Source organism: Astatotilapia calliptera, chromosome 22 (assembly GCF_964374335.1).
Source record: "Astatotilapia calliptera chromosome 22, fAstCal68.1, whole genome shotgun sequence".
Classification (NCBI taxonomy): domain Eukaryota; kingdom Metazoa; phylum Chordata; class Actinopteri; order Cichliformes; family Cichlidae; genus Astatotilapia; species Astatotilapia calliptera.
This window is the reverse complement of record NC_137442.1, coordinates 12,609,051-12,621,434: the sequence shown is the minus strand read 5'-3', so window position 1 is coordinate 12,621,434 and position 12,384 is coordinate 12,609,051. Positions and strand designations below refer to the sequence as shown.

Sequence of the window (12,384 nt, the reverse complement as noted above, 5' to 3'; positions counted from 1 at the left end):
TCTTATGTTGTACTTCATCTCACTTTGTTTCGCCTAGTCTAAAGGACTATATAATTTATATTTAGACAGTATGAGGACTAGCAACTACTTGTGGAAGTTCGCTTAAGGCTTATGTAAGCCCGCATAGTTAATCAGAGAGAGAAATTCACTAAATCAAAATGCTCCATCATTTCTTCTGTTCCTTAATTCTTCTCACCTTGTCCTTTTTTTGTTTTTATTTGTTTGTTTGTTTTTACCTGCTTCCCTCAGGGTGCAGTGATCACGCCAGCCATGGACCACACTATGTCCATGCAGCCTGCCAATATGATGGGCCCTCTCACTCAGCAGATGAACCATCTGTCCCTGGGCACTACAGGAAGTGTGAGTAGGATTCGCTGTGTCACAGCGAACCACACACAGATAACCCCACACAAGCACACATAGTTGCCGTGATCATCGTGACAGAATCTGGCTACAAGGACATTTTGAAGTGCTCCAACATGTTAGCTGTACTAGCAACAACCTGTTGCTTTGAGTGTTTCAGTTAGTTTTGCATTAAATTTTTGAAAAAGTTCCTGGATGATGAAGTTCAGTTGAATTTAGTTTAGCTTTGCACTAGGTACAGCTATACAGCAGCTATTCTTCAATAACAAAACCCTTGTGACTACACTATGGCGACTTACACAGAGATGTATGTAAAACATAAAAAACAGTGCACACAAGTCCTTAAAGTACAACCAGCAACCATCTAAATTCTAATGGCCTGATTTACAATTTGTACTCTGTATTACATAAGCTGTGCTACCAGGCACCATAGCAACAATACATAATAACATTTCAACATTCATTTTAATAATTTCGAGCTGTGATCTGTAGCTCTGGCAAAAGGATTTCCAAGTCTCTGAGTCTGGTTTGATTTTCAGGTCTTTTCAGACAGAATAAACAAGAGATCATGGTTTGGGTTAAAACTTGTTTTCATCTTTTTACAGTGTTAGAAAGCTCCATTCATAGCTTGCCAGAGTGTCGTCCTCAGTGCATATTTTACATGTTTACTGGAAGTCACTTAACTCTAAGAAATACCTACACTCGACAGTAACAGCAAGCACAAGCAAATTTTCCTCTGCTTATCCGATGTCCGGTCACGGTGGGTAAGCAGTGTAATCCAGGTGTCTTTCTTTCCCCAGCAATACATTCCGGTTTCTAGTGGAGTATCCCGGGGTGTCTGCAGGGTAGATGACATGTAGTCTGCTCCAAAATGAAATCAAATCGATTCATAGAAGGGTGCACTTTAAATATACGTGGTCGGATGTTTTTTGTTATTTGTTTCCTCTATTCCAGTATACAGTTGGAAAATATCTAAAAAAATCTGCGTCTAGTCTTGAGAGATGAAAAAGAAATGTTCAAGTTGTTGTGAGGGGTGCTATAGGTCGGTATGACCGAGTTGGAGGCTTTTCATCTCAGAGAACATTGTTCGTTTAGTTTAGAAACACTGAGTAAGAGATGGGTTTTACATTTCCTTTCAAAGAAGCCAAACCTTCTTAGGCTGTCGCCACATGTGCTCAGCCACGGAGCTGCCATATCATTTGTTTTACACAGCATGCGTTCACAGCCACATATTGAGAGAGCGTATTTCCTTCCTGATCTTCCACATTAAACAGACTTCCTGTGAAGCTCAACAGTGTGACAGGCCTCTCGCTTCTCCACCTTTTTCACTTTCACCCCCTAATTTCTGTTTCTTTCTCACACTTTTCTGTCTCTCCTCGCTCTCTAAATCGCACAGAAAATCTATCGCTCCATCAGTTTTCCACACACTCACTTACAGTTGCTGGCCCCTAAACCGTGAACTCCCCACCTGTTTCAGGATCAAGTCGACTTAGAGGTGTCACACGGTTCTGAAGCCTGACTTCCTGCCCTAACCCTGCTGCCCGCAGGCAGGCGGGCAGGCAGACAGCTTTGCTCCAGAACTACGTTTGATCTCTGTGTGTGTGTTTGGGTGTGTATGATTGAAACAGTGCTGCATTGTACAGTTATCCATGTGTTTCCAGGTGAGCTGTCAGCGACTGTGACGCCATGTTGGCTCTGTCAGGAATGCCCCCTCCCTAATCTGCCCCAGCTGTGCTAACAGCCAGGATTAGAGACAGGCTAATCTATGATGATGGCTTCTGATGTTTGATGGGTTGTATTATAGGAGAAAGTGGGTTAAAGCTCTCTGTCTGCTTTTTTCATTTCGGGTTTACCCTTTCTACCTCTCCCCTTAGCTTTCCTGAGGCAATGTGCTGTGTAGCCTAACCTCTCTACGGCTGAACTAACATGCACGCCATGCCACACTTGATCATCTTGGGGAACTGAGACGCGTTTCCTACACCAGATGCAAAATCCCTTTCATGATTGGGAAAGCCTGTTAAAAAGAAGGGGTTAGGAACAAGGATCTGTAACTATTCATGTATTTAACTGGACTTGACACCACATACTCTTTGAGCACATTCCTCAAGTGTACACACAGAAGCGGTGAGGTTATTTTGAATGCCCCTACTGGTCACGTGACTTAGCCTTCACCGCAGAAGAGCACCTGCAGTAAGCACCGTCTCCAGAGTCAACAACTTATCATGCTTCTGGCTGCTGAAGTAGAGCCACACCTCAGAATACTCTTGGCTGTTCCAGGCCTCGCTGCGGCTGTTTGTGTATGGCTGTGGCTTCCTTTTTCTCTCCAAGAAAAGAACCAAATGTTCTCAGTCCGCCCAAGCTGTCACACTGGTGTGGTGACCGTAGCTTTCCGAGAATGCCGTGTTATTTTGCAGCGCAGATCAGCTTGCAGGGTGAGGCTTTAAAAAGGAGCGGCAAGGAAAAACCTCGCCTCATAACGAATGAGGATGGATCGTTGCCTCCTAATGGTCACTGCTTTGGAATTTAGCTGCTTCACCAGAAAATGTTCTGTTTTGAACTCATCCAGTTCAGCTTGGTGTCTGTCTGACTTGAACGACTTGATTACAGAATGCTAAAGAACCTCAGGCGCACTGTTTATGGATGGCACACATAAACATGCCATCCATGCTTCACGCTGATTTATTTTACCTTGTTTGGTGCATATTGCTCTGTTGCTGATTTATTTACCGTCTTCGAGGTCTCACCACTTAACAGGAGTCTATCTGTCATGCCTCGTGTCCCTGTTAGTCGCTGTGCACGTGCATGTGCACATGTGCGTGCGCTCTGTTCGTCCTTTTGATATTTGTGTCTGTGTGTGATTGCATGGCTGTCAGCATCTACGTTTGTGCGATCGACATATTGTTTGACATGACAGGAGGTGACCTTCCCTCAGTGTTCTCCATCCTCTTTCTGTCATGGCATGAAGAACTCTGTTGTCATGGTGACAGCGGTGATTGACAGCATCTGTGTCACAGGAAGACAGATTTGTATGAAGTGTTTTCCTTTATTATCTGGACAGCTTCCCTCGTGTTTTTGCTTTTTTCTACATACATCTGTGCGTGTGCATGCTCGTAAGCTTTCCCTGCATGGGTAAAGTTGACGAGCATGCACTTTCTTCTTCCTCTTCGACTTCGGACTGTAACACATGTTGACACCCTGCTGATTCCCCCTACCACCGAGCTCTTTGGTCTTTGCAAGACTGGGATGATTATTTTTAATGCAACACTCTTGAACTATCTTTATTTTGTCTTAGTCCAGGTTTACATTCTTTTGAAATATTTGGAGCTGTGATGTTGGTCTGATCCTGAATCTAAAGGCTGGATCGGGAATCAGTGACCTCCCCTCATTTCTTTTATATTTTGCTACGAAAACAGGAAATAGGTGCTGCGATTTGATGAAACATGGAAATATATAAAGTAATACGTCATATGAGGCAAAACCAGGGCTTGTGCAATTTTAAGAAGTCAGTATTTGGTATGATCACCTTTATTCTTCAACACAGTCTGAACTCTCTTAGACAAGCCTTCTTTTAATTCCTTTAAATAGTCTTCAGGAATAGTTTTCCAGCCTTCTTGATCATTGTCATGATGAAAAATGAAGCCACTGCCAGTCAGACTCTTTCTAAATGGCACTGCATGGTGGATCAATATCTAATGGTACTTTCCTGTGTTTATAATTCCATCAATTTTGACAAGATTCACCTGTTGCACTTCTCTCCTGACCTCCACCATATTGGTAGCAATTTGAACCAAATATTTCCTGTACTCACTGATTTTCAGTCCAGTTCAGTTCATAGCTTGGCCTTTTCTCCCTGTTTTCCAGACAAGTGAAAGGCCAGATGCATCTCTCTGTGTCCTGGCCTTCAGATACTGTTCATCTGCTATAGATAGTTTGTAGGCCTACCATTTATTTTGTCCTCCCTGTCTAGTTTCCTCACGTTTTTAAGGAAACACTACACAGAATGCCGAGATATGCCAAATGTTGCGTCAATAGCTCTTTGTGAATCACCTTTTTGGTGAAAAAATACAACTTTATGCTGTCAAACTATGTTAATTGGACATTTTTCAAAAATTCAACTAAATAAATTGGAGCAAACTGGTTCTCTTGCAAAGTTGTCTATGTGCAGACACAACACTGGTTCACAAGTCATTCAAGCCTTTTTATGCTTGAATGATTAAAAGGTTAGTGCCAAGTGGCTTAAGAAATAAAGAAAATGCTTCTCTGAAGAAAAAAGGACTGGACTGAAAATGAGAGAAAAAGCAGCCAATGTTCAAAGAATAACTTTGAAAGACCTTCAGAAAGCCTGTTTCTCAAAACCACTTTAAATAACAAGAAAGTCTGGCTCATAGGAAGCAAGCAGGTTGAGTGGTCCTCAATGTCAATCAGCTGCAAGAATCTGCAGTCGGACAGACTCCAGCTCCACATTTTGAACTGCAGCTGGCGACGGTAGTCTTCATACCTGCTGTGAGCTGAAGGGCCACTCCAACCGGAACCCACGGCAACAGCTTCTTCTTTCATACTCGCGCGCATATATGTACGAGTATATGCCCCTGTCTCCTTACAAAGCAGTGTAATTCTGTGGGAAACACTGATAGCACCGGTGGTCAAAAGGTTTAAACAATATCCTGGTGAGGGAGGGTGAGTCGTAAATAAAAGCTTTCTACCATAAAAGTGACTGATTTTACTGGCATTAATCTCTGCAGGCAGTCTTAACAAACCCTTGGGATGAGGATATGAAGAGCTTGTCACAGTGAAGTGGGACAGCACTGTAATTCACAACTATTGATGTGCATTTCCAATAGAACTTCACTGTGATTTTTAGATCAGTAATCATCAGAGCCCTTCCCCCACGCCGCATGGCCATTAATAACATACACTGAGTAGCTGGATGTTCTAGCCTTGACCCGCTATTATCCCTCACCTTGCAGACGATACAACTGAAAAAGAGAGCGTCAACGCACAGAGGATGGATAGATGCGGAGCTTGAGTGGCAGGCCAAGAGGCAGAAGATTTATGTGAACATTTGGAAATGCTAATGTGCTGTGCCACATTCCACCAAAGCTGAGAAATCCTCGTACCCACCAAACTTAAAGTGTCTTTACACATCATTGTGGTGCAGAGGCCCAAACCACCGCTGAACCAGCGCGGCTGTGTCTATGCTATGGATTTTCATCCTGGTGTTGCTGCATTGCGGTCTGAATTTATACCGTAGTTATAGGTGTATGTCATGGAGAGTGATGGTAGAGAAGAGACTTAAGGAGTCTACTCACACCATTCTCGTTAAGGAGCTATTCAGGCCTCCTGTTCATCAAACATACGCACACGCCATCTGCTTCTGGCACTGCTGTGTGTGTGTGCATGTGTATTGACGTATATGTGTGACTTGGAGAGTGAAACACCATTTATGGCCAATTAGGGATGCTTTATATTACCCAAACCTGTCCCCTGAATATGGACAGCAAAGTATTAAAAGTGTTGAAATTGGACAAAAATCATCTTTATCACTATAGCAACTCGATTATCTGTAGCCGCGCTTGACATCCCCCTGACTTGCCGCAGCAGCGACTGGAGAAATATGCCTTGCTCAACCTGCCACATTAAATAGGTTAACTAATGGTTATGGTAAAAGAAAAAAATCTTATCTTATTAAATGTTCTTGTTAAATCTAATTTAAATTCCTTTTGCAGTCCTGCAGAGAAATATAACCTTTCAAATGGACATTCTCCCTATGACAGGGAGATTTTGATATTGCTAATTATCTCCTACTTTCCTTCATTTGCTTTCATGCAGCCCTCACAGGTGAGTTGGCTGAATAAGTTAATAGGGTGGAGAGGCGAAGACCTAAAGTCCCGAGGAAAATTGGTATGCATGGTTTTGATCCACCAGGGAGAAGGTCACTTCAACAATCTGATAGGCCTTTTTAGACGCTAGCAGGTTGAAAGAGAGCGAGCAAGAAAGAGAGAGAGTGACAGGAAGGTGAGAGGAAAGAAGGGACGACACGGAGAGGTAATGTGGTAATGTGTCAGGAAGTCTGGATATGCCACCTCACCCCATCCTGAGTGTGACAGCTCTGAAGGTGTGATAACCTTAAATTCCCCTGCCCGGACCCACACAGCCACGCTCGCCTACGAACGCCACACTAACATCCATCCCAGGGCATCCTCCTGGCCGCGCGTAGCAACGGTGGGGGAGTTAATCACCCATGTCCATGGCCTTTAGCTGCTCTCATTAGCGGTGAGCGGTGGAGCCGTACCCGATCCATTAGCAACGCTGCCGGTAATGACACTTCACCAGCACCGCCGGGCCCGCGGCCAAGAAAGGCTTCGCAGCCCGGCGCAGCCCCTCCATTACCGACTCGTACTGCATTCACTGCGTACACGCTTTTTAGCACTTGCAGGTGGGACTAAGAGGCAAAGGGAAAAATAAAATAGAAAGAAAGGGATTGTACTTCCCTTTTCGCTTGGTCCGGAAAAGCAGCAGGAAGATGAGGCCAGGGGGAGAGGCAGCCTGGTGGCTTTTATCTGGGATCACATCCGTTGGCGCTGTACTGCAGCATTATCATTCCAAGCCTCTTTGTCTTTGTCTGTCTTTCTCAAACACAGACACACACAAACACACACACACGTATGTATCCCACACACAGCTGTACACAGGAGAACTTGCACATTCACAGTTGGACGGACAAATAGTGATAAGTCATCTTTTATGCACAGGCATGTGCTAATTAAAAACAAGCACGCACACTAGTAAATCAGGCTCACACTGATGTGTGTGTGTGTGTGTTCACCATTACCACCGCCACACAAAGCATTCACAGCAAGTTACAGAAAAGGCTTTGCACAAAGTGCCGTGTCTTCATTCATATTGCATGTGAAAGCCCCCCCCTGGCTGTCATGTAACGAAACCTGTGTCACGCCTGTAAAATGGCCATCTTGGAGCAAGCTAGCACCCTGTTAAAAGCCAGGGCATGCATGACTAAAAGAATATAGGCCACAGGCAGCAGACCACCTGCTTTTTCTTTCCTCTCCCTCTCTCTCCTCATCCCTGTCGTTTTTTTATCTTCTCAGCTGTGGCCCAGTGCATTTGCTTGCCTCTGAAGTCTTGGTGGGACAGCAGGGCATCTCTTCTTTCTCCTCTTTCTCCTTCTCCTTATGTAGTCTTCTGATCTGCTCTGCTCTGCTCAATATATACACATATTCTTTTAGCGCCCCCCAAAGGATGCTGAGGGCACAGCAATCTGCCACCCTAATAGTTATGGGAGTAATTACACTGAATGAGTCTTCCAGGGAATTATGATAGACATAGGGCTTTTTTATGTGAAAAGCATGTATTGATTAATGTTATAATGGAATTTGTGGTTCCGATGTGTGTTGTAAGAATTACCACATGACAGGATTTTGATGCGTGTGTGTCTTTTGTTTCTGTTTCAGTACATGACTGCTGCAGCCGCCGCGGCGCCTATGCAAGGGACCTACATTCCCCAGTACACTCCTGTGCCTCCAACCGCTGTCCCTGTCGAAGTAAGACCCACATGCATGCGCACGCTACTCGTCAAGTATTAAAAATCTGTCGACGTTTACGCATAGGAGGACATCATTAGTACTAACAGCCTACTCACTTCCACCCACAAGCACTCCCTTCGCCATTTCTAAGCCTGCTCGCCACATCAGTAGACTTAAACAGTCATTAAATTGACAAATTACATTTGAAGCATGGCGCAAATTGCTTTTATTCTCTCTAAACAAATGGCTTCGTACCAGCAGCACATAACAAGGATCAAAAACTGCAAGCAAAGCAAGATGAGTCAGAAGTTTTATAGTATTTGGGAAAGACATTTGAAGTGCAGTGTAGACTTTCTCACATCCTCGGCGGCTGTCTGAGCTCCTGGCAGGTTCGGGCAGTCCAGGCTGAGAAATGATGAACGTGGAGAGCGGGTGGGTAGGCAGGCAGGCAGGCAGGCCAGCAAGGAGAGCGGGCCAGCTGTCTGGCGGCTGACAGTGCGGTCGTACTCAGATGGACTATCAGTCGTGTATCAGATGACAGGAGCTGAAGTGAGACACAGTGCCGGCGGTGCTGTCTCTCTCTCTCCACCCCACCTCTTCCCCTACAGCCGGTTTAAGCTGGTAGGTAGCTGGAACATGCACACATCCGTCAGCCACGGAGCTCTGGCTAGCCCACCGGCAACGGACAATGACAGTTTTCACTGACAGAGCCATTAGTCGCTTCCTCGCCCCCCCCCCACCCCCCACCCCCCCACCCCACCCCCTCCCACATCCCACCCCGTCAGAAAGTTGCAGTCTTCGTCATGAAGGAGCGAGGCGGAGGAAAGAGATGTAGTTGTAGCGTAGCCCACGGCACCTCTTGCCTATTTCATCCTCACAATTGTCTTCTCAGTGCCAGCGTCAGCAGCGGGGTGTATATCACTGTATCAGCCAGTGTCTGGAGGGCTGATGTATGGACAGGACGCAGTATCCTTGAGAGCTTGTTAAAGGTGATTGAGATGACTCAGTGATGGTGGCTATCTGTATTGCTCGACACGTAAAAAGGCTAAGAGGCTGTTGTGATGAATTCATTGTACGTAGCCATCCTTAAAAAGTTTCTACCTTAGACTTAAAATTCGGCAAAAAATATAAAGTATGTTTCATTAATGGCATGATCTCACGCACAGACTGTGCATCTTTTTTATTGTTTAGCCTCCTCGGTATTGCTCTTCTTAGAATAAAAATGCTCCTTTTATTTTTTTGTTGTAGTGCACGAAGCAAACGTCGGCCGCACTTCTACAGCGTGTGTAATTCTTCTCAACGTATATTGGCTTCTTCGGATGGAAGAACTCTTTGCTTTAAATGAAGTTATGTGTTTAGAGTGGATGGAGCTGCCATAGGGTCTGTCAGTTTGAGAAGTGAATAAACAAAAAAATGCTCTTTGGTATACTTTTATGTCAAGTCAAATCAAATTGTCTGTATTACGTCTGCGGGAAAGATATTCTCTATCCTTAGACTCTTGATTTCTGTGATGAAACTGCACCAAAAAATCCTTTTACAGAAAACAAATAAGGCAAACCGCATAAGCAGCAGAAAAGCAACAGAAGAATTGTCCCTTTTCCAAGACAGACAGGCATGCGACACCACAAATGTAAACACAGAGTAGACAGAAGGAGAAGTTTACTAGATACAGCCGCATACTTGTCTTCTTCCAAGCTTACATGTTTCCACCTGTGTCTCTGTGTGTGTCCAGGGAGTGGTGACAGACGCTTCACCCCAGACAGTGGCTCCTTCATCACAGGACGTGGCTGGCCAGCAGCAACAGATCCAGGTGGACAGTGCTACTGACCATGTTCCTGCTTACTCATACCAGTCCAAGTACGTCCAGCAGGAGACAGTTTCTGCTAACCTTTTGTATGCATCAAAATCTCTCTTCATTAATTTTTTTCTTAATATATAATCTTATTTTTAAAATTCAAGCTTTTGAAACGGCAATATATATGACTATGTATATGTATATGTGTGTGTATATATATATATATATATATATATATATATATATATATATATATATATATATATATGTGTATGTATGTATATATATATATATATACCAGCCACTTCATTAGTTCCAAACAATAAGGATCCCCCACACCATTACACCACCAGTAGCCTGAGCCACTGATACAGACATGATGGATTCCTTATTTCTTGTTGTTGTACCAGGAAACATTTTTCCAATCTTCTCTTGTCTGATTTTGGCCAGCCTGTGCAAACAGTCGCCTCAGTTTCCTGTTGTTAGTTAACAGGTGTAACAGACGCTCCTCTTGCATACCTTGGTTGTAACAATCATTTATTTGAGTTGCTGTTGCCTTCCTATCAGCTCCAAGCAGTCTGGCTGTTCAACTCTGACCTCTGGCATCAACAAGGCGCTTTCACCCAGAGAACTGCTGCTCACTGGATATTTTCTCTACTTTGGATCATTCTCGTAAGCCCTTTAGGCAATTCAGTGCCTAAATGCAATGAACTGCTGCCATGCGATTGGCTGATATTTCCATTAACAAGCAGATGAACAGGTGTACCTAACAAAGTGGCCAGTGAGTGTGTATTGATCCAGCACATAAACCCAAATGCTCAAAGTAATTAAAGCTGATTAAATACTTTAAATGACATTTTCACCCATTTTGAGTTAATGAAACAGATTATTTTAATTAACCATCATGCAGATTAGGTAATCACCATTTATATCGTCTACTTATTTATCTCGTGTACGTCTGTGGAGGATATGCTTGGCCTTTAATATTGTAGCATCTGGACATGTTTGGGAAGGAGAGGAAAATGATGAAGATTAATGATCTGTCTTATTCAGCGGATTTATATTTGTTTACATTTCTGCTATTACGATTATATTTAACTTAATGCTGTAGCACAAAGCTGTGTTAGTGACTATCAGCTGGTAATGTGCAGAGTGATGCCCTGCTAATTTTAAAATATAAAGTGTCTAAAGTTTTTTGTCCAAGATAAAGCAATGAATAATAATGCTAGTTAAATAACACCGACTGCCTTATGTCAATTCAGACTGCCTAATGGAGTAATGGATACTACGGTACTTGGGTTTTATTAACTGACACTATTTGTCTTGACTTAATAAGTGTATATCATAATCAAACAGAACACATAACATAAAAACTAAAATGTTTTATTCCTCACACCATTTAAATATTAACTTTATTGACTTAAAACAATATTAAGCAACTGATAGGTATTTTTTTGTTTGTTTGTTTTGTTTTTTAGTTTTTGTTGTCCTTTTTAAATAGGCTGGAAGTAAATGATCATTTTGGGTTTTATAATCCGGTACAATTTCTCAGTTTTGTTTTTTACAGTTTGTTTTTAGTAGATAGTCTCCCTCGGGTGTTTGTGATAACAAAAGCAGTGAAGTTTGTGAGGTTTTTCTGTTTGACGAAGGTTTTTGTGAAGCAGAGGCTTAATAGAGACCTTAAAAAGAAATCAAAAAAGCAAAGTACTATGAAATGTAGTAGCATTACATAATGATTCAGATTATTCCTGGCTGCCGTTGTCACTTTTTTGCTTTCTGACCCGATCATAACTCTTTAACGCGTATCATTTTGCTCCAGCATTCTGACTGAGCTGTCAGCCGTCGGCTCTATTGCTTCGCTGCGTTTGTAAAATTGTGCTTTGATTGCAGACGCACTCACGCTCTCTCTTTCTCTCTGTATTTCTGTTTTCTCCTCTTTCATCAGATAGCAATGGCCTAGGCGAATGTTCCTGTGACAGCGTTGCCTTGAGACAGAAGGTGGCTGCACTGTGAATGTGAGGAGAAAGAGAGAAGAAAAGAGATTGCTTCCAGATTGCCCAGGCACCAAAAAAAAAGAGACACTTTTTTCATTTCCTACCTGGCCTACAAGGAAAAAAATATCAAGAAGGAGGCAAAGATTGCAGAGGAAGGGGATGGGGAAAATTGCTGGGCACAGTGCAAAGAAGTGAATTTGTTTAGTCTGGGAACCTGCCTGAAGGGGCTGGGCTGAAGCTTGAAAAGTTTCTCAAAGAAAATTCTCAACGAATTGAAACAAAACAAAGAAAAACTACAAAAAAAGAATAAAATTGAAAATTCGAAGAAAAAAAAAAAAAGGTTGAATGCGCAGGTAGGTGATGAAGTTTATTTTGTAATTAGAAAAGGGGAGTCAAGTTTGAGATACACACAGAGATTGTCTTCCTCAGATATTAAGCTACAGTTTCTTTTCTGTCTTTTTATGTTCTAGTGTTAAATCTTAGTTTTCTAGATATATTCGAAAAACAAGATGTTTTTTTTCTCCTTTCTTTCTTGAATCTTCATGGCCTTAATTTGAAGGGCGCCAGAAACTTTTTACAGAGATTAAGTCTGACGTCATGTTGGGAGGAAAAAAAAAAAAAAAGCTAACAAAAACAGTCTCTTGGACCACTTGGAGGGTACAAGACAGTAGATGAATTGTTCTAAAGAGGA

The 12,384-nt window shown here is 42.8% G+C and overlaps 1 protein-coding gene across 4 annotated transcripts in view; it reads left to right on the top strand.

Moving 5' to 3' along the window:
* Window positions 1-12,033, top strand: part of rbms3 (RNA binding motif, single stranded interacting protein) — a 291,822-nt gene extending 279,789 nt beyond the window's left edge. For 2 of the 4 annotated variants that reach the window (XM_080296736.1, XM_080296738.1), the window contains 4 exons: window positions 250-360; window positions 7,833-7,922; window positions 9,637-9,797; window positions 11,645-12,033. In XM_080296736.1, coding sequence (XP_080152862.1) covers window positions 250-360; window positions 7,833-7,922; window positions 9,637-9,797; window positions 11,645-11,648 — 366 coding nt within the window. In that variant the 3' untranslated portion in view covers window positions 11,649-12,033. The remainder of the gene's footprint in view (window positions 1-249; window positions 361-7,832; window positions 7,923-9,636; window positions 9,798-11,644) is intronic. The other 2 variants (XM_026155390.2, XM_080296737.1) reach the window with 2 other exon arrangements.
* Window positions 12,034-12,384: the final 351 nt, after the last annotated feature.